The sequence below is a fragment of the Hemiscyllium ocellatum genome, chromosome 5, assembly GCF_020745735.1.
Source record: "Hemiscyllium ocellatum isolate sHemOce1 chromosome 5, sHemOce1.pat.X.cur, whole genome shotgun sequence".
Classification (NCBI taxonomy): Eukaryota; Metazoa; Chordata; class Chondrichthyes; order Orectolobiformes; family Hemiscylliidae; genus Hemiscyllium; species Hemiscyllium ocellatum.
The window spans coordinates 61019487-61042123 of NC_083405.1; the positions used below are offsets into that span (position 1 = coordinate 61019487).

At 41.3% G+C, this 22637-nt stretch overlaps 1 protein-coding gene across 1 annotated transcript in view; it reads right to left on the reverse strand.

The window, feature by feature from the left end:
- Positions 1-1147: 1147 nt before the first annotated feature.
- The window catches only part of LOC132816051 (uncharacterized), a 39886-nt gene continuing 18396 nt past the window's right edge, over positions 1148-22637 (reverse strand). Inside the window, exons 8-13 of the mRNA XM_060825466.1 lie at positions 20507-20633; positions 18317-18502; positions 7503-7652; positions 5866-6020; positions 4103-4229; positions 1148-1627 (exon numbers count right to left, since the gene is read on the reverse strand). Coding sequence (XP_060681449.1) covers positions 1431-1627; positions 4103-4229; positions 5866-6020; positions 7503-7652; positions 18317-18502; positions 20507-20633 — 942 coding nt within the window. The 3' untranslated portion in view covers positions 1148-1430. The remainder of the gene's footprint in view (positions 1628-4102; positions 4230-5865; positions 6021-7502; positions 7653-18316; positions 18503-20506; positions 20634-22637) is intronic.

A 22637-nucleotide genomic window follows, 5' to 3' on the forward strand; every position in this document is an offset into this window, starting at 1 on the left:
GTTGTGGTTGCTGGAAATCTGTCAGCTCCAGGATGTGTCTGGAGGGGTTCCTCAGTGTAGTGTCCTAGGCCCAGCCATCTTCAGCTGCTTCATCAGTGACCTTCCCTCCATGTTTTTAGGAACAATAAGTCTCTCCAAGGCCCACTGCCTGGAACTGTTAGTGGCCACCTTGGCCAGGCCGTGGAGCAGAGTCACGAGATAGCCCTTTGACTTGCCTGCCCCTTCCCACACCAAATGCCTGTAGATCAGGAGTGAGGGGCTGAAGTGTAACCAAAACTTTAGTAGCAGCCCCTTCAAATAAACTAAAAATGTGCTGCAAATGGAAACATTCTACATAGACCTGAAACACTCCAGGTTACAAAATCTACACGAGCAATTTATAGTGAATGTGAATCTGGATAAGGGCCTGAATAACATTTATGATAGAGATCATTCATACCTTTTTTGTGGAGCTGAAAAAGACAGCAAGTTAAAAATTCCCTGCTGATACATAATTTTTTTTCCAAAATGTTTAGATTCATAAAGCCCAGGGTTACAAGAAATTAAAACTTCACAAAGAGGGTCTACTTAATGAGTTTTGAGAATCCTTGTCCATCCTAGGACAAGCTAAACAGAGACACACACCAGACTTCCTAAAAGCATTGCAGTCCAACCTTCCTCTACCAACAAACACGTTGACTTGGATCCTGTTTACCACCCCCTGAGACAAAGAAAGGGAAATGATTTCATCACAGGAAATGACATCACCAACCCAAGGAAACCTAAACACAAATAGAAAGCCATGCCGCCAGCAATGATGTTACCTACTATGGTGATGAAACATCTGAAAATGAACCTTCCAGCTCAGTGAGCAAACCTACATAAAAGAGGGTATACCTGTCAAGAACAATTGAACAAAATCTGGCTGTTTACTGTAGAGAAGAGGAGACCAATGAGAGACCTCATGAGGTGTTTAACATCACAAAAAGATTCAACTGTTGGTATAGTAAAATATTTTCACCCACTGCTGAGATCAAAATTAGGGCCAAACTAAAATGTAAACATTAGTAAATTCAATAGGAATTTGGGAAAAATCATATTTGACTAAAGTGTGGTAAGATTGTAATATATGCACTCACATAAAATAGTTGAGGCAAACAGCACAGAGGAAGAAAATAATATAAGGAAATGTTAACAGGATTAGATGAGATGAGATAGGCAGCAGTCAGCCTGAATGACATCTTTATATGGTTTGCAAACACTACAAAGGCCACTAAATTTCATGAAGACATGCACACACATCTAATAAAGTTCAAGCCCATACTGGATCAATCATTATTTTCAAACCCTTATGTAAAGTCTATTTCTCTCTTGTCAGGGAACAAAGGTTCTGACAGATTAACTGTCTTTGGTGGACCATAGCAATGCTTTCACAAAGATTAGTAGATCTTCTATCTCCCAGCCTGTCCTTTGCACATGAGCTTTCCTATAGTATAAAAGGCCATCTCTAATGGTGCGCCTTTGGTATCGCCAAAGTGTACAGCTTGGATAGGCAGTGATGATTTATCACGTAGGATTCCTTCATCTGTTCTCCAAATGTGGTCATTGCTGTCACAATTGCAGAGCTTTCCTGGGACAGAACAGGATCCTAGAAGATCAATAAAAGAGGTTGATAACCATCAATTCATATAATGCTTTATATATTTTAACTGAAATATCTGGAACAGCTATATCTGAACACAGGTATAACCAGAGTTGAGTTCTTTTGTTGTTGACTTCACTCCATAACTTCATCACCCTTTTAGCGTAGTTTTTGGAAGTTTGTTCATCAACGTCTGTCTTAAATATAATTAATTTGCTCAGAACCCAGTCCTTCACTATGACTTCAACTTGGCTTCATGCTTCATTATTTTCAATCTCTCCATTCTATCAACTCAGGCATACCATAATATCTTTCTGCTTTACCAACAATAGCAAAGATGAAGTTAAAACACTCTGGAATTCTTTCAACTCCCCGGACTTGTGTTTTTCCCTGTCTCCTTACCATTAAAAATTTCTGCTAAATTTACTTCATTGAGAACATTTTCATTCATAGAATCTTCGATTCCCTGCAGTGTGCAAGCAGGCCATTCAGCCCATCAAGTCCACACTGACTCTCTGAAGAGCATCCCATCCTATCCTTGTAACTCTGCATTTACCATGACCAATCCACCTGACCTGCACATCTTTGGATTGTGGGAGGGAAACAGAGCACCCAGAGGAAACCCACACAGACATGGAGAGAATATGCAATTCAAAATTTGGGAGAAAGTTTGTAACTCGGGTGCTCGTTGTTGTGGTTCTGTTCGCCGAGCTGGGAATTTGTGTTGCAAACATTTTGTCCCCTGTCTCGGTGACATCCTCAGTGCTTGGGAGCCTCCTGTGAAGTGCTTCTGTGATCTTTCCTCTGAGGATGTCACCGAGACAGGGGACGAAACGTTTGCAACACACGTTCCCAGCTGGGCGAACAGAACCACAACAACGAGCACCTGAGCTACAAATCTTCTCCCAAAGATTCAAGCCACTACAAATGCCGGAGGAAATATCACAGAAGCGCTTCACAGGAGGCTCCCAAGCACTGAGGATGTTACCCAGACAGGAGATGAATATTTGCAACACAAATTCCCAGCTCGGCGAACAGAACTACAAGAACATGCAATCTCCGCACAGTCACCCAAAGCTGGAATCAAACCCAAGTCCCTGCTGCTGTGAGGTGGCAGTGCTAACCACTGACCCACTATATTGCCCGTTACTTCTAGTTTACTACACCTTCCTCTGCCATCACACTCACTCACAAACTTTTTCATAAATAAATAGCCTTCTTTTGAGCAGGCCTGTGTTTCACCGGAAGGGATTTTGTTACATATTTTGGTGTCATGCTGTTTCCAATACATTTTTTGTAACTGCAGGCAAATTGTAAATCAGAACAATTAAGGTCATGACTCATCTCAAACTTTGAATAGTCATGTTATCGTTTCATATTTTTAATATATAACATCAAGCCGAATTTAATTTCCCAAAGATCACATAGTAATTCTATGTAAACCTGTAGATGAGCAGGCTTTCTACAATGGAGTAATGAGTTTTACAAAGGCATTTACTATTTTAAGATCTTTAACCCAAGTTAGAAGTGATGTTCTTCAGGAGATAATTTAATTACTGTTCAAAGGTGGAACATTAATATAATAGGTGAATATTTAGAGTAGATGCAGTATGTTATGCTCAAAGTGAAATAGTATTCTCACTATTTTTCTGAACTATTTCTTGTTGAACTTAATGGAGTAATGGTCATAGCAAGTATGGGAGATTCTGAGGAAGGATCAGTCAACACAAAACATTAACTCTGATTTCTCCCCACAGACGCTGCTGGACCTACTGAACTTTTCCAACAATTTCTATTTTTTGTCCCTGCCTTAGATATTAAACCCCTACAGTATGGAAACAGGCCATTTGGCCCAACAAGTCCACATGAACCCTCTGAAGAGCATCCCTCCCAGACCCATCACCTTAACTGGTAATCCTACATTTCCCATGACTAATGCACATAGCTGACACTTCCCTGTACACATTATGGGCAATTTAACACAGCCAATTCACCTAACCAGCACATCTTTGGACCGTGGGAGGAAACCCACGCAAACACAGAGTAACACCACACAGATAGTGGTCTAAGGCTAGAATTGAACCTGGAACTCTGACACTGTGAGACAGCAGTACTAAACCACTCAACCACCATGCCATGCCACTTTAACTGAGTAAAGTGTTTTATTAGGTATAGATTGGTTCATCTTTAATTTGTAACAAATTAATCAAGTTATTGCAACATTTATATCACATGAGTCTGAATAAAACAGGTTTTAAACTTCATTTATTAAATCTAAATTAGTGAAATTATGATCATCAAAAATATTCTGCTCCCCGTACTGAACCAGTAAAAATGGTAACATTTTAACCTACCTTCATAAAGATGTTACACACCATTTTAAAACTTACAGTGGGTTTTATTTTTAATCCTGAAAATCAATAATCCATAGTCCAGAACACAGCCCTAATTAAAGCTGATGGTTTGGAGTTTCTCAAATACCTGTCATTCCACAAGCACAGCGACCACTCTCTGGACTCGCACCTCCCCAGTAGAACATTCTTCTTCCATCCCAGGATGTCCACCAGCCCCAGGCTGCTTGAATGAAGCGAATATGGCGACAGTCCAGCTATGGACACAATAGCACATTCTGAACAGGAGCAACATAAAATCATAAAGCACTTATTCCTGCAACCCTACTCAGGTTTATTTTTACTGAATTATATGCTCTTTTGAGAAGTTTTTGATGCATTTAGAACAGCTAGAGATTCTACCATGCTGTCTCACCAATTATCCCAGAAGACCCCTCTGATACACACACATTATTATCAGGTTGTAAGTTTGGTCACTGAGCTGGTAGGTTTGTTGTCAGATGTTTCATCACCATGCTCGGTAACATTATCAGTGAGCCTCCGGTGAAGCAGTGGTGTTCTTTCCCACTTGCTATTTATGTGTCTTAGTCTATTGTGGTGGATAGTATCATTTCTGGTTCTGTTTCTGAGAGGTTGGTAAATGGGGTCGAAATCAATGTGTTTGTTAATGGAGTTCGGGCTTGAATGCCAGGCCTGTAGGAATTCCCATGCATGTTTTTGTTTAGTCAGTCCCAGGATGGATGTATTGTCCCAGTCGAACTGGTGTCCCTCTTTGTTTGTGTGTGTGGATACCAGTGATAGTTGGTCATGTTTTTTGGTGGTTAGTTGGTGCTCATGTATCCTGGTGGCTAGTTCCCTGCCTGTCTGTCCAATGTAATGTTTGTTGCAGCCCTTGCAGGGTATTTTGTATATAATGTTTGTTCTGCTGGTTGTGGGTACGGGGACCTTTAAATTAATCAGTGGTTGCTTTAGTGTAGTGGTCGGTTTGTGGGCTACCATGATGCCTTGGGGCCGAAGCAGTCTGGTGGTCATTTCTGAAATGTTTTTGATGTATGGTAGGGTAACTAGAGTCTCCGGGTGTGTTGTGTCTTGCTAGGCAAAAGTGAGGACTGCAGATGCTGGAAATTAGAGTCAAGGTCAGAGTGATGCTCAGAGAGCCAAAAGGAATACAGGGAGAATGCTGGTAAGTGGAGTTGAAATGCCCATCAGCCATGATTGAATGGTGGAGTTGACTCGATGGGCTGAATGGCCTTACTTCCACTCCTATTGTCTTATGGTCTTATGGAAAGGCACAGCAGGTCAGGCAGCATCCAGAGAAGGAAAATCGACGTTTCGGGCACGAGTCTTCATCAGGAATCAGAAAAAGTGTTGTGTCTTCCTGTTTAGATCTGTTGTGGGGCCTTGTTTATTCAGCTCTATAATCTGTCAGTGAGTTCAGTTTTATTTAACCACAAAGGGATTTATTTTGGGAGGAGACAGGAAATGGAGAGTTTATTTCCATCATGTTGGATTGTACGTGTGCTACACAGTATCTTCATTTATTTAATGAATTCAAATAATAAAGCCTTTTTTTTTAATTTCACAAAAACAAAGGTGGTCAGAGGCAAGGCACTAACAGGTTGAATGAAAGGGAAAACTGGAAAGCTGAATGAATGGACGATCAGTCACTGTGGGTCCACGGTGCTATTGGAAATTATCAGGACAGGCCAACAATGGAATTAACCCTCAAATAGACTTAGATTTTGGACTGAAGTAACAATAAGCATAGGGTTTAGAAAAAAATTGCAATGTATAGGAGATGAAAGAACATAAATTTTGCAAAACTGTTGAGAAAGCTTAAAAATCTGCACTGATAATAAACTGTGTTCTTTATGAATTTTCCAGTGCTCTGACCTTGACATACTGCTCACAGGATTCAGAAATGCTTGTGAGAGCATTCAGCTGATTCAGCTCTGCTTCATATTTTATCTCTTTTGTGTAGCAGCCAGGATCCTCACAGGGAGCTACTCTTGTGCGTCTTTCACTGTCATGGCTCACGATGGTTATACCTGCATCAGACACATGGCAGTCAGTGTTTTTTTTTAAAACTCTTATGTAAACACCTTGTTATAATTTGTGGCCAATATTTTCTTCTTAGTTGCTGTTGAATTTGTGGCAAATTAATATGTTTTGGTGTTAAAGCATAATTCATATTTTCTTCTGAATCCCATTGTTTTATTATCATGCGATGAAGCAGAATAAATTTGCAATTGATTTAGCAACTTCAACCCCAGTTAACTGCCATTATGAGAAGGGATGCAACAAGACATTCTTTGTAATTTCAGCATGACAATTATTTTTCTAATTATTGAAATAGAATGTGCATAATGTGGTATAAATTATTAGATGGAAACATTGCTTCATTTATCAGGATACCCTTCTGGTGAGTTTCATCATTTTTATCACGAGGGCTGTGAATTAAAATCCTGCTCACAATGCCATCTTTTGGAATGAGATGGGTATGAAAGGGTTAACACAGTTTTGTTCTGGTACTTGACAAGTTATCAGTTGAATGTTAATACAGCTTCGATCATTCAATTTAACTGCTGCATTTGTGTATCACAATGCTGCCTGTGTAGCATTCTACTAATCACCACATCATTCAGACTGGTCGTAAAATCAGAGATGGGAAATTGTGGATTGAATTTAGATTGAGATGATTTTGGACCAGTTCAATATCCTAGAAATTTGCCAAGTTTTGATTGTAAAACTTGCAAAATTTGGACCAGTTGGGCCTATAAACTAATGTCCCTTTAGTTAATGATTCTGGACAGTAGTTTATCTGATTCTGCTATTCAGCGGGTTACCAATAAACTGAATGGCAACTGAGGACAGCAGCAGCCTTCCTGCCCTGCTACACTCTCCACAACAACCCACCTTTGACGGTCCCTATCCCCACCACCACTCATCATCATAAGTGGGATTTTAATTGGAAGTCACCTACAGATGTATATGACATGAGTAGAGCCCAAAATGTCAGTTTAAAACCCTGAAGAAATTCCAACATTCCCGAAAAATTTCAAGCACATTCTGCCTTTGGAATACATCTCTAAAAAGTTAACCTAAAGTTAGAATAAATGTGCTCTTAACAATGCCTGTAAAATTCTGATTCAATTATCTTAATCGAAACATGTTAAAATTTGTGTTTACTTTAAAGTTTACCATGGAGATTCCATCATTTAGCTGATATCGTTCTCTGACAATGTGACTGTGAAGGATAAACAGGATGTGTGCAAATAGGCAGGTGGAACTGGTTTCGTATGGAATTAGGGCCGGCACAGATTGGTTAGGCCACAGGGTCTGTTTCCATGCAGTATGACTCAATGAATGGCTGCGACTACGTTGTGTCTTAAATGTATTTCTGTGGTTTTGAATTTATTCATTCATGAGTCTTTCAATTACTTTAATAACAGCTCATTTGATTTTCGGCTTTTGTTCAGATCAAGAATAACTAGCGACAGTCACTTGTCATTTTGACAGAATCTAATTACCTGTTGATTGGTCAGAGGCCAAATCACAGAAAACTTCAAATGGTGCAACTCCCCTTCCAGCACCATCTGGGTCAATGACATAACGACGTGATTCCTGGAACCCTGCCTTTTTCAGTGCAGTACAGGACTCCAGCACCGAAACCTGGGAACCTATAAACCACAGGTAAATCACACAGCCAGTGTTAAATTGACTGCATGTAGAAAATATACATGGATAGCATCACCTCAAGGACAAAGGACTTGCCACATATGGTTTGCACTTTCACTCTGGTTTGTATGACTTTCAGCAATAACAATTCAACAACAACTTGATTTTTTTTAAATTAAAAGAAAGTCTCAAGTTATTTCACAAATAGGGTTGAAAGAGATAGATGTCAAACACAGGAGGAAGAGATTAGGGACTGAGGTAGGTTAGTGGGGAATTTGCATTTGTTCTGGGAGGTGGGTTTTAAGAAATTTCTTGCTAAGGAGGAACTTGTAGCAATTATAACCTCAACATCTGAGGGAGGGCTCTGTGACGAATGTTGTAGTGAAAGAGTGTGGGGGGATATTCCAAAAGTCCCAAGTAAAAGGGATAGAGGGAAGGAAATAGGTCTGAAAGAGATTATGGGATCGAATTAGGAAAAGCAAAAGGAAATTTTGCCAAGTACTTTCCAATCCTTTTATTAATTATTTAAACCTCCATTTCTGTATATTCATCAGTGCCGTGTAAAGTAGATCAAATCTTTTTTCAGCCTCCTGTTCTATGATTGAGATTGTGTTAGCTTACTGTTGTGAATTGGTGCCCTGCTAAATCTTCAATGCCTATAAGGTTAAAATTAAGCATTTTCCACTGGAATCTCCACACCATCAGAATTCATGCTTAATCCTAGCTACGGATTCAGAGCCCTTCACTGCACAGTCTCCAATGCTTAGTTATCCTTCATATAATTGATTGATTATACATTGTCTCCCACATGGGACTGAGCCAATGCATTATACAAACTCTATCACTGAGACATATATATACTACTGGTTTAGTTATACATCCCAAGATCCTACTTAACTCTATTCACTGCTGCTTTACAATGTTTTGTGGGCTTCAGCAATTTATCTACCAATGTCTGCAAATCCTTTTCTTGCATTTTTACTGTAAAATAAGACCTTGTGGTGCCACTGCTTATTAACTTCACAGCTAAAAAGATTGACGTCATTTCAGTGAAACTAGTCCTCGCTGAACAGTTTTCTCCTTCCCAAGGAATGGTCCGAATGTATCGTGGTTCCACACGCACCATCCTTTAAGCCTCACAATCTTTTTTTGTCTCTCCCACCCAGCTCAGAGTGTGGCACTTCTAGCAATTCTAAGATTACTACCTTGGGAATCTAAGGGCTATTCCTTTCTCTTTGAAACTGAATTTCAAAGGCTTGAGCCTGCTCTTTCATAATTACTTCCTATGTTAACCAACGCCTGTGGCTATTTTCACAATCCTTTAAGAAATGTTTCTCTACCTACTTATTAAATCTTGAGGCAAAGTACCATAGGGAACTCCTGACATGAATGCAAAAGAAAAATTAGCTATCTCTCAATTAATAGGATCTGTATAATGATGACCTTCCTATTTTTTTCTACTTCATTAACAATGTGTTTTTCTCTCAATATGCCCTGATGTCTGCTTCATAGCTATTCAGTATCTGGCAATAGCATTGAAAGTTTGGGAATGCCAAAGTTTTGAACTCTGTTTCTTCAGCTGTGACCTATTTAGTTAATTTTTCAATCTGTGGAATAGTGGTAACATGGAATGTGTGGAATTTAACTCTGCACTTTGGAAGTTGTACCCCTGATTATAAATGTCAGTACACACCTGCCCCCGTCCTGGTGATTTTCCTACAAACACTTTTGACTGACTGGTCCTTAACTGAATCAAGGCAGGTCTCTCAGTACCTTCTGGGAAGGAAGTCCCTCCTCTGAGATCTAATGAACAATCAAATGGCTGGCAGATCCCACCAGTGCCACCATGAGTGATGGTCACTACTGCATCCAATTCCCAATATGATCATTCTTGGAGCCAGTAACCAAGGTAACTGGAGGGGCTTCGTGAGGGCCAGACTATGGCTGGAGATAGGGTCTAGTATGGGAAACTGCGGTAGATAAGTCACAGAAGGAGGGAAAGATCTTGAGGAGATTGGCCTCCAAGAGATTTCACTCACCTCCAAAACAGTACTGAAAGGGCCAGACAGCAGACTTGATGCCAGCCTCTGCCTGCTGTGCATAACACTGCAGCAGGAATAGGGGAGGGTAGGTAGGTGCCAAGAAACATGCCCATAGTATTGAGTCCAATTTTTTTAAAACCACAACCACTGCCAACCTGCTCCGGGGAGAGTATAAAATTCAAGCTCAAAAGTTGCACTTTGCAGACATCAACTCGTCATTAAAATGTCGGTAACACAATTCTCTGATAATTCCGACAAATGTAACGTTCACCATGCACAGGATTACATGTGCTGTTCTCATTAGTCAATTATTTCCAAATGATGAATCCATCTTTTATATGCAATAGTTGACTCACCAATCATTACTAGTCTTGATCAAGCTTTCCCAGAGTAGTACGACTAAAGAAACAATGAGGAAAAAGAACATGCTTGTATTTTAGACTAGATTAAATTCCCTACAGTGTGGAGACAGGCCCTTGTTGTCACAAAAGTACCAAAGAGATAGTAAAGGCAATTAAGCCCAAGCCTGGCTTCCAGAAGTTAGAAACAATTTAAGGAATTGACCTGGGAACAGACAGTCTCCCTCTAACTTTAGTCCCAGAATTATACTTCAAAAAAAATTAAATTACAGTAATCACAGATGTTATTCTGTAATGTTTATTGTGAGCAAAGGAAGGCAATTCAGAATTAATAATTTCTTCAAATAGAAGTGATCTTTGTTTAAAATCTCCTTTTAGTAAGGTCATTGTAATACCATGTATTATGAAAGGATGAAATGTTTTCCTTGGCTAAAGATGTTTCCAATTTGTAACTAATCAGGCAACTTACCTAAACATCTGCAGTTCATAAAATCTGTCACTAAATCTACAAAAAGTATTGAACAGGTCATGCAAGTGGGAGTAAAACAATGTTTGTTTCAATTGCACCCAAGATGGTTTTTTTAACTATGGAAAGCTAAGTGACAGCTGGATTTCTTGTACTGCAAGAAATCTGTCAGGAAGCCTCCTGCTTTGTAACGGGCTGCTATCAAATCAGAGGCACCACCATCTACAAGGTTTACACAATATTAAAACTAACATATAATCTTAGCACTTTATGCATAAATCATTTCAACTTTTTTTGAGTTTTCAAAACATTCAAACATCGTAACTGTATTCCCCTCACACTGCATTTTTACAACTAAGATGTAAGGGCTGCTCGCAATGAAGCTGCTCACACGCCCGATGTAAGTGCAGCTGGAGTGCTGGGGATTGGTGGAAAGTTGGGCAAGAACAAGGTACCAAGATCTCTCCACAGACGCATCTTGGAGAACATTCACTGAGAGGCCAGCACAATCCTTTTGCCTATTGATATTCCCATAGGTTGAATCTCCAATCTACCCGAGAATTTCAGCCCAGGAAAGAAATCAACTTCCAGGTCTTTGCTAAAATAGATGTAAACATGTGGCCTATAGGAACATCTAGGGTAAAGTCATTGTCTGATCCAATTTTTATTTATGGTCAGCACTTTGATTCTTGCGCATTACAAGCAGGGATTTCAACTTTTATAGGGGACCCGCCATTGGTCTACTGAATGTTAATTTATGTATCTAATGTTGTGTATCATCCAAATCCATGCCTCACCCCAATGAGATCTTGGGACCAGCACATGCTGTTGAAGGTATATGAAGTTGAAATGGTGGAGGTAGTTCAAGGGAAACTAACCAATTTTCTGGCCTCTGCATTGGAATACCACCAACCCCTGGCAATGCCAGAAAATGGTAAAGATACACACAGCCCCTTTGTAGCCCCTATGTCAAGCTGCATCCCTCTACCCACAACCTCCCATCTTGGAGCTTTATGATTTCAATGCCAACTTATGTCAATCCATGTTCCCCTCACCATTTGCCCTTACAACAATCAGTTCATCCAATCCTAAAATCTACCATGGACAGACCTCAAAATCCTGTTGGATGCAGAGTGCAGGAGGACATGGCAGGAGCAGCATCAGGCATACGGAAAAAGGGGGTATCATCCTGGTGAAATTACCAAACAGGATGACTTGCACTCCAAACAGCACAAGCAGCAAATGGTAGAGCTAACTGAGTTCAAAACCAAAGAGTCAGGTTAGTGCTCTGCAGTGCTGCCACATCCAGATGAGAATAATTGTGGAGAATTAAACAACGCATTGTAGGAGGGGGCTCCACAAATACTTCCATCTCAATGATGGAAGAGTTCAACACACCAGTATAAAAGAGAAGGCTGAAGCATTTGCGGCAATCTTCAGCCAGAACGGCCAAGTAGGTGATCCATCTTGGTCTCTTCTAGTGATTCCCCAGCATCACATACCAAGTTCAGCCAACTGATTCACTCCACATGATACCAAGAAACAGTTGGAGGCACTGTATACTGAAATGGCTATGGGCCCCTGACAACATTCTGGCAATAGTACTGGAATATCTGTGCTCCAGAACTTGACGCACCCCTGGCTAATCTGTTCCAGTACAGTTACAACACTGACATTTACCCGACAATGTGGAAAACTGGCCAGGTATGTCCTGTATACAAAATGAAAACAAATCCAACCCGGCCAATTATCGCCCGATCAGTCTGCTCTCGATCATGAGAAAAGTGATGGAAGGTCTCATCAACAGTGCATCAAGCAGCAGCTGCTCAGCAATAACCTGCTCAGTGACGCCCAGTTTGGATTCCACCAGGGCCACTCAGCTCCTGACTAACATTTATGCTACTCAGGTGCCAGGCAATAACCATAAGAGGAGATAATCTAGCCATCATCCCCTAACATTTGATCACCTTACCATGGCTAAATTCACCATAATCAAAATCCCATGGGTTATCATTGAACAGAAACTCTATTGGAGGCAGTTCAGAGAAGGTTCACTGGATTAATTCCAAAGATTATAGAGATTGAGCAGTTTAAGCCTGTACCAGATAGAATATTGAAGCAGGAGAGGAAATTTAATTTAAGTATCTAAAACGCTAATCAGGGACATAGAGTCATAGAGATATACAGCACGGAAACAGATCCAACTCATCCATGCTGACCAGATATCCCAACCCAATCTAATCCCACCTGCCAGCACCCGGCTCATATCCCTCCAAACCCTTCCTATTCACATACCCATCCAAATGCCTCTTAAATGTTGCAATTTGTACCAGCCTCCACCACATCTTCTGGCAGCTTATTCCATACCACCCAATGCGTGAAAGAGTTGCCCCTTAGGTCTCTTTTATATCTTTCCCCTCTCACTGTAAACCTATACCCTCTAGTTCTGGACATTCCCACTCCAGGCAAAAGACTTTGCCTATTTATCCTATCCATGCCCCTCATGATTTTATAAAGCTCTATAAGGTCACCCCTCAGCCTCCGATGCTCCAGGGAAAACAGCCCTAGCCTATTCAACCTCTCCCCATAGCTCAAATCCGCTAACATCCTTGGCAACATCCTTGCAAATCTTTTCTGAACCCTTTCACGTTTCACAACATCCTTCCGATAGGAAGGGGAGCAGAGTTGCATGCAATATTCCAAAGTGTTTAGATTAGAGTGGTGCTGGAAAAGCACAGCAGGTCAGGCAGCATCCGAGAAGCAGGAAAATCGATGTTTCGGGCAAAATCCCTTCAACAAAGCCCTGATGAAGGGATTTTGCCCGAAACATTGATTTTCCTGCTCCTCGGATGCTGCCAGATCTGCTGTGCTTTTCCAGCACTACTCTAATCTGAACTCTGGCTTCCAGCATCTGCAGCCCACACTTTTGTCTATATTCCAAAAATGGCCCAACCAATGTCCTGTACAGATGCAACATGACCTTCCAACTCCTATACTCAATACTCTGACCAATAAAAGAAAGCATACCAAACGCCTTCTTCACTATACTATCTACCTGCAATTCTACTTTCAAGGAGCTATGAACCTGCACTCCAAGGTCTTTTTGTTCAGCAACATTCCCCAGGACCTTACCGTTAAGTGTATAAGTCCTGCTAACATTTGCTTTCCCAAAATGCAGCACCTTGCATTTATCTGAATTAAACTCCATCTGCCACTTCTCAGCCCACGGACCCAACTGTTTAAGATCCCATTGTAATCTTGAGGTAACCTTCTTCGCTGTCCACTATACCTCCAATTTTGGTGTCATCTCCAAAAATACTAACTACACCTCATGCTCACATCCAAATCATTCATATAAATGATGAAAAGTAGTGGACCCAGCACCGAGCTATGTGGTACTCCACTGGTCACAGGCTTCCACCTGAAAAACAACCCTCCTACACCACCCTCTGTCTTCTACCTTTGAGCCAGTTTAATATTCAAATGGCTAGTTCTCCTGTATTCTGTGAGATCTAAGCTTGCTAACCAGTCTCCCGGGGAACCTTGTCGAACGCTTTACTGAAGTCAATATTGATCATGTCTACTGCTCTGCCTTCATCAATCCACTTCGTTACTACTTCAAAAAACTCATTCAAGTTTGTGAGACATAATTTCCCACGCACAAAGCCACGTTGATTATTCCAAATCAGTCCTTGCCTTTCCAAATACATATACATCCTGTCTCATGAAGATTGGTGGAGTTGTCGATAGTGAGGAGGCTGTTGTCAACTGCAAAAGGACTTAGATATGATGCAGAGTGGGCTGAGGAGTGGCAGATGGAATTCAACCCTGTCAAATGTGAGGTTGTCCATTTTGGAAAGACAAATAAGAATGCGGAATACAGGGTTAACGGTAGGGTTCTTAGTAAGGTGGAGGAACAGAGGGATCTTGGGGTCTATGTTCATAGATCTTTGAAAGTTGCCACTCAGGTGGATAGAGCTTGTAAGAAGGCCTATGGTGTATTAGCGTTCATTAGCAGAGGGACTGAATTCAAGAGTCGTGAGGTGATGTTGCAGCTGTACAGGACCTTGGTAAGGCCACATTTGGAGTACTGTGTGCAGTTCTGGTCGCCTCACTTTAGGAAAGATGTGGAAGCTTTGGACAGGGTGCAGAGGAGATTTACCAGGATGTTGCCTGGAATGGAGAATAGGTCGTACGAGGAGAGGTTGAGAGTGCTAGGCCTTTTCTCATTGGAACGGCGAAGGATGAGGGGTGACTCGATAGAGGTTTAGAAGATGATCAGAGGAATAGATAGAGTAGGCAGTCAGAGAATTTTCCCCAGGTACAACAGAGTGTTACAAGGGGACATAAATTTAAGGTGAAGGGTGGAAGGTATGGGGGGATATCAGGGGTAGGTTCTTTACCCAAAGAGTGGTGGGGGCATGGAATACGCTGCCTGTGGGAGTGGCAGAGTCAGAATCATTGGTGAAAATGTGTTGCTGGTTAAAGCACAGCAGGTCAGGCAGCATCAAAGGAACAGGAAATTCGATGTTTCGGGCATAAGCCCTTCATCAGGAATGAGGAGAGTGTGCCAGGCAGGCCAAGCTAAAAGGTAGGGAGGAGGGACTTGGGGGAGGGGTGATGGAGATGTGATAGGTGGAAGGAGGTCAAGGTGAGGGTGATAGGCTGGAGTGGGGTGGGGGCGGAGAGGTCAGGAAGAAGATTGCAGGTTAGGAGGGCGGTGCTGAGTTCGAGGGAATCGACTGAGACAAGGTGGGGGGAGGGGAAATGAGGAAACTGGAGATATCTGAGTTCAATTGGTGACCTTAAGCAGCAGTTGGATAGGTACATGGATTGGTGCTTAAGCTAGGACAAATGTTTGGCACAACATTGTGGGCCGAAGGGCCTGTTCTGTGTTCTATGTTCTATTTCCTCCAACAACTTGCCCACCACCGACATCAGGCTCACTGGTCTATAATTCCCTGGCTTGTCCTTATCACCTTTCCTAAATAGTTGCACCACGTTAGCCAACTTCCAGTCTTCCGGCACCTCACTTGTGACTAGTGATGATATAAATATCTCAGCAAGGAGCCCAGCAATCACTTCTCTACCTTCCCACAGAGTTCTAGTGTATACCTGATCATGTCCTGGTGATTTTTATGCGTTTCAAGACATCCAGCACTTTCTCCTCTGTAATATAGGCATTTTTCAAGATGTCATCATCTATTTCCCTACATTCTATATCTTCCATGTCCTGTTCCACAGTAAACACTGATGCAAAATACTCGTTTAGTATCTTCCCCATCTCTTCTGGCTCCACACAAAGACGGCTTTGCAGATCTTTAAGGAACTCTTTATCTCTCAAGTTACCCTTTTGTCCTTAATGTATTTGCTATCTCATGTCCCCTTTTTGCCCTCCTGATTTCCCTCTTAATTATACTCCTACTGCCTTTATACTCTTCTAAGGATTCACTCAATCTATCTTGTACATATGCTTCCTTCTTTTCCTTAAACAAGCCCTCAATTTCTTCAGTCATCCAGCATTCCCTATACCTACCAGCCTTTCTTTTCACCCTAACAGGAATATACTGTCTCTGGATTCTCGTTATCTCATTTCTGAAGGCTTCCCATTTTCCAGCCATCCCTTTACCTGCGAACATCTGCCCCCAATCAGCTTTTGAAAGTTCCTGCCTAATACCATCAAAATTAGCCTTCTTCCAATTTAGAACTTCAACTTTTAGATCTGGTCTCTCCTTTTCCACCATTATTTTGAAACTAATAGAATTATAGCCTCTGGCTCCAAAGTGCTCCCCCACTGACACCTCAGTTACCTGCCCTGCTTTATTTCCCAAGAGTACGTCAAGTTTTCTCTAGTAGGTACATCCACATACTGAACCAGAAAAGTATCTTGTACACACTTAACAAATTCCTCTCCATCTAAACCCTTAACACTCTGGCAATCCCAGTCTATGTTTGGAAAGTTAAAATCCCCTACCCTATTATTCTTACAGATAACTGAGATCTCCTTACCAATCTTGAAAAAAATAGATACAAATTAGGTGTTTCTGCCTGTGGGGCAATCTCGAACAAGAGGTCATAGTTTTAGACTACATGGTTGGGGGGCGGGGGTGAAGGGGGTACAGATTTAAAACAGAAATGAAGAGGAATCACTTCTCTTGAAGGTCCTGAGTCACTACCCCAGGTTGTGGTGAACAATAGGACAGTGAATAAATTCATGTAGGAGATAGGGAGATTTTAAAATTAGTAGTGGGTTGAAAGGTTATGGGAAGCAGACAAAGATATGGAGTTAAGGCTGAGATGAGATCAACCATGATTGTATTAAGTGATGGAGCAGGTTTGAGGGGGTGAATAGCCTACTCATGTTCCTAGTTCTTGTGTTCTTATAGAAATACTGTGGCTATAAGAGCAGGCCAGAAACTAGGAATTCTGTGGCGAGCAAACTGTATCCACAATGTGGTCAACAATAGACAAATTATTTCCCCAATGCTGCCCTCCATCGACAAGATACAACTTTGGAGTATAATGGAGTACTCTCCACTTGCCTGGATGGGTAGAGTTTAAATAAATGGTAAATACATGGAATAAGCTGCCAGGTGAAGTGGCTTGGGTGGGTACAATTAAAACATATAAAAGGCATTAGGACAGGTGCATGGATAGGAAAGGTATAAGAGGGATATGGACCAAAAGCAGGCAAATGTCAGCATGGATGAGCCTGCTTTTGTGCTCTATGACTCTATTGCACTCAAAAAGCTTGACGCCATCCAAGACAAAATATCCCACTTGATTGGCATCCTATCCACCATTTTCAAATTCATATCAACACTCAGTAGCAGCAGCATGTACAATTTACAAGATGCACAGCAGAAATTCATCAAGGTTTCTTATAAAGCACCTTCCAAACCCACGACCATTTCCATTCAGAAGGACAAATGCAGTAGATACATAGGAACATCATCACCTGAAACATCCTCGCCAAGCCTCTCATCATCTTGTCTTGGATGTTCCTTCACTGTTACTGGGTCAAAGTCCTGAAACTCTATCCCTGAGGGCATTGTGGGTTAACCCACAATACGTGGACTGCAGCAGTTTAGGAAGTAGCTTACCATTAGCTTCTCCAGAGCAGTTAGAGATGGGCAGTAAATACTGACCAAAGCAGTGATGCTGTTATCCCATGAATGCACGAGAAAACATTCTCCAACCCAGCCATGCCCAATAAAATTGGAAAGTGCCATGCCTGCAGAAAAACTTGTGACTTTACTTTCTTGTGAAATGAGGGATTCCCAATTGAATGTGTCAGAAGAGTTTCTGAAAGGTTTTCCTCAACTTCAATGATGCACGAGCAAAGCTGTTAATGTTGACATTTTTCACCCATACTATACAGTCAAGAATTGGCCAATTATCAAACTCTTTGAGTTTTGACTAAGTGCAAAGCGACAGAGAGTTGAAATTCTGTTTCTTTAGCTTCTCCTGGCTATATCCCAGTATACTAATTCATTTTACAGTGACCTGCCTAGGGAGACTGGAATTTCTCAGATCCTAAGGCAACCTGTGGGATTCAAACTGAAGTTGCATTCTTGATTTGATGTTACAGTATTTTTTAACAGGATTTTATGGTCACAGAAATCCTGTTCAGTTGGTTATCAATACCTGTGCTATTCTGTTACCTCCATTTCCTCTACTAATCAGATACTGATCTGGTTGTATTGTTTTGCAATCCAGTTGAATTTTAAACTGCTTCATCATTCTTTAAGCATTAGTTACGAATTGAGATTCCCATTTGCTTTCAGGCATTCTCTTACTCTGTCCATAACAATGAAATGGGCCGATTTTGTGAAAAGCCATCTCGACAGGTGCATCTCTTGTATCTCCAAATCTCACTTCACGTACAGGAAGAATGGCTTTGTCTGTCAAATATCCTTTGTCTTGTCTCCAAACTCCATCATTTGCATCACAGTTGCATGTGGAAAGACCCAGGGCACAGTTGCCTGTGAAAAAAAATTTGCTAGATTTTTTTAGCGCCACATCATAATGAAACAATTTGCCACTTAATAAGATTTAGCATTTTAAAATATATGTAAGTCTACGTGGGTGTCCTAACATGAGCTCTAAACATAAACTACAGTCCTAAACATAAACTACAATTAACCATTCGGATGCTCACCAACCAGAAGAGTAAATGTAATACAATCCAGTTGATGTGTTGTTTCTAGCTTTTACATGGCTTGAAACAGCTTCAAATGATTATATTTCTTTCAACTGCTGGGGCTTGAAAGCTATTCCAGTTAGATTCCAGCATATCTTTTTCAATCAGAACTCTTATTTCTGACTGTGGACATTTCCAGGGCTTTAGGAAAGCTTGCCAGCAATATGAAGTTGGGGGAGTGGACCGGGAAACTTTAAAAAACTCAATATTTCAAGAAATTCTCCAATTACAGATTTGAATTGTGTCTGAGGGTCAAGAATACACCACACATCACCTTTTCAGCACCATTTGGAACATGAATACAAAAGCAAAGGGGAGCGATGTATTAAATTTATAACATCGGAACAAGTTGTAAAGAATGAAGATGACAGCAATTTGCATTTTCATCATGAATTTGACATAAATAACATTTCCCAAGGTGCTTGGAAACAATACATGGCAGTAAGATGCATAAGGAGACATTAGGTCAGATGACCACAAGTTTTGTTAAAGAGGTAGATTTTCAGGATGGTCTTAAAGGAGGAAATTTTAATAAAGAGGCAGAGAGGTGTACAGAGGGAATGCCAGAGTGTGAGACCTGAGCAGCTGAAGATATTGCCAGCAATGGTGGAACAATTGAAATTGGGATGTTCAAGAGTCCAGAAATTGTTGAGTACAGATATCTTGGAGGATTGTGGGGCTGGGGGATTTTAGAGAGATGGGGAGGGATGAGGCTATGGAGGGATTTGAAAACAAGTTGAGAATTTCAGAATGAAGACATTACTGTAATGGGAGCCATTGTAGGTCTACAGCCACAAAGGTGACAGGGTAATACATCCACAGCAGAGTTTTGGATGACATCATGGACATTATGTTGAGGTTGCACAGGAATTGGTGAAGCCTCTTCTGGAATACTGTGTCCAGTTCTGGTCACCCTATTAGAGGAAGGATATTATCAAGCTGGAGAGGGTTCAGAAGTGATTTACCAGGATGTTGCCATGAATTGAGAAGCTGGATTGGCTGAGCATAGGAGGTGACCTTGTAGAGGTTTATAAAATAATGAGGTGTGTGAATATGATATGGTAGTTGTCTTTTCCCTCAGTGGGGCATTCCAAGATTAGGGAGCATATTTTAAGGTGAGAGGAGAAAAAAATTAAAAAGACATGAGAGCCAATATTTTTACAAAGTGGTTCATGTTTGGAATGAATTTCCAGAGGAATTAGTGAATGTGGCTACAGTTACAATGCTTAAAAGATATTTAGAAATATATATGACTAAGAACTGTTTGGAGGAATATGGACCAAATGCAGGCAGGTGGCACTAGTTTAGTTTGGGAGTATGGTTGGCATGGACTGTATGACTAATTGACTCTATGACCTCAAGTCTACATAAGATAGAGTGTGGGACACCAATCATGAGTGTGTTGAACGACTCATGTCTAGATGTAACATAGATTGTAATGCGGGGACCATCAGTAGATACACAGAGAAGTGAACTAATGACATGCAGGTGGAAAGTGATGGTCCTAGTGATGGTGTGCATATATAATTGAAAAGTCATCCCCAGTAAAATACTGTACAATGTTTGTGAAGAGTCTGGTTTAATCTCAGGCTATTGCCTGGGAGATATGGACATCAGTATGATAGAGCTTGGAGGGGGCTCGTTTCAATCTTCCCAACATTTAATTAGAGGAAGGATGAAGAAACAGAAGACTGACTGGCATTTATTTTAAAAAAGGGAGTGTTTCAGGTTCAGTAACAAAAGAGAATTCATCTGTTTTTAATCATTAATGTGCAGTGGTTCTTACCATTCTCCCCACAGGCACACTTTCCACTGTCAGTTGAAGCTCCACCCCAGGAATTTATTTTACGCCCATCACGAGACACCCACCAACCCCAGTGCTGCTTAAGGAAACGGATATGGCGACATTCCAACTAAGCAATACAAGAAATAAAGTATTGTTAATTGGCTATGTTTCTATGAACGTTGCAGAAGTTAATATGAGCTGTTCCCATTTGTTACTTTCTCTATCTGTGCTCTTGTACAGTTTATATTACTATCCCTGATCCATCGCTGGCCTATTGAGAGTCAAATCTAGAAAACAGATCTACACCATCATTCTTTAACTCTTCAAGTACCGGTGTGGTCAAGTTTCCTACAAGAGACAATTGTACATTGTAAGTAAATGCTTTTAATACATTAAAGATTGGCACATCTATGTTCAGAACCTGTCAATCATTGCTACATTTCCCATTTGATGTTGCTTTACATTTAATTACATAGTGTGTTTTGTCTTTCCTTTCCACCTCTTGAATGGAATGGAAATAGAGAAACAGAAGAATGAATCGGCGGACTTCATTTTTTAAAAGATTAACACATAACGTATTTCATCAGGTAGAATTAGAAAACAGTACGAGTAAAGCATTCTTTGTTAAAATGGGAAAAATTCAGGCAGAATGTGACAGCCTACCTAGCTGCACCATCCTTCCAAGCAGGTGAGCTTGCTGGAGGGTGTGTAAAATTCAGGTGGGAGACCTGGACAAGATGTGCCTGGCATCGATCTAACTCCATGATTATTTTACCAGCACTGGAGTAGCTGACAGGCAGTGCACAAAATCTTGAGTCATTGATGGTAACCATTTAATGGTTTGCCTGCCTTAGGACTCGGTGGGAGCTTCCACCTGTTTGGGAACCCTGTATCCCAAGGAGGGAACTCCTTCTAGTGGAAAAAATTACCTTGTTCAAATTTGCATGCCACCTTGGCCTCCCCTCCACCCTGGCTGACTGGTCCTGGTGAGGCTGCCCCATTAATGTTGAACTCCAAGCCTCAGCAACAAACTTACCTGAGGTGTGACTGCAGTTCTAGCAGTCACCACTGTTTCTGGTTTAGGGTGTAGGTTTGCTCGCTGAGCTGTAGGTTTGATATCCAGACGTTTCATTACCTGGCTAGGTAACATCATCTGTGGCGACCTCCAAGTGAAGCGAAGCTGTTGTCTCCTGCTTTCTATTTATATCTTTCTCCTGGATGGGGTTCCTGGGGTTTGTGGTGATGCCACTTCCTGTTCATTTTCTGAGGGGTTGACAGATGGCATCCAGATCTATGTGCTTGTTTATGGCGTTGTGGTTGGAGTGCCAGGCCTCTAGGAACTCTCTGGCGTGTCTTTGCTTAGCCTGTCCCAGGATAGATGTGTTGTCCCAGTCGAAATGGTGTTATTTTTCATCCATGTGTAGGGCTATGAGGGAGAGGGGGTCTTTTCTTTTTGTGGCTAGCTGGTGTTCATGTATTCTGGTGGCTAACTTTCTTCCTGTTTGTCCTACGTAGAGTTTCTGGCAGTCCTTGCATAGAATTTTATAGATGACGTTAGTTTTGTCCATGGGATGTACTGGGTCCATGGTTGTACAGGATTCATAGCAGAAACGGTAATGCAAAGACTAGAACAAACAGCCCTACCAATCATCAAACCAAAAATCTGGGTTCGCTATGTAGATGGCACTTTTGTCATCACAAAATGAAACAAGATAGAAGAGACACTTAACATCATCAACAACACCCTCACAGGCATAAAGTTCACCAAGGAGGAAGAAACTGACAACAAACTCGCATTCCTGAACGTCACAGTCGAAAGAAAGGACAACAGAGAACTACAAACCTGCAAATACAGAAAACCGACAAACACTGACCACATACTCAACTACACCAGCAACCAACCCAACACACACAAACAAAGCTGTATCAGAACACTATTCCAACGAGCCACCATGCACTGCAGCAGACGAACTTCAAAAAACAGAGGAGAACCACCTATTCAAGAAGAATGGATACTCAAAAAACACAGTGTGCAGATTCCTCAAGAACAAACCACGACAAGCAGACAGAACACAGCCAGAAACCCTAACTATCTTACCATATATCAAAGAAGTTTCAGAAATGACAGCCA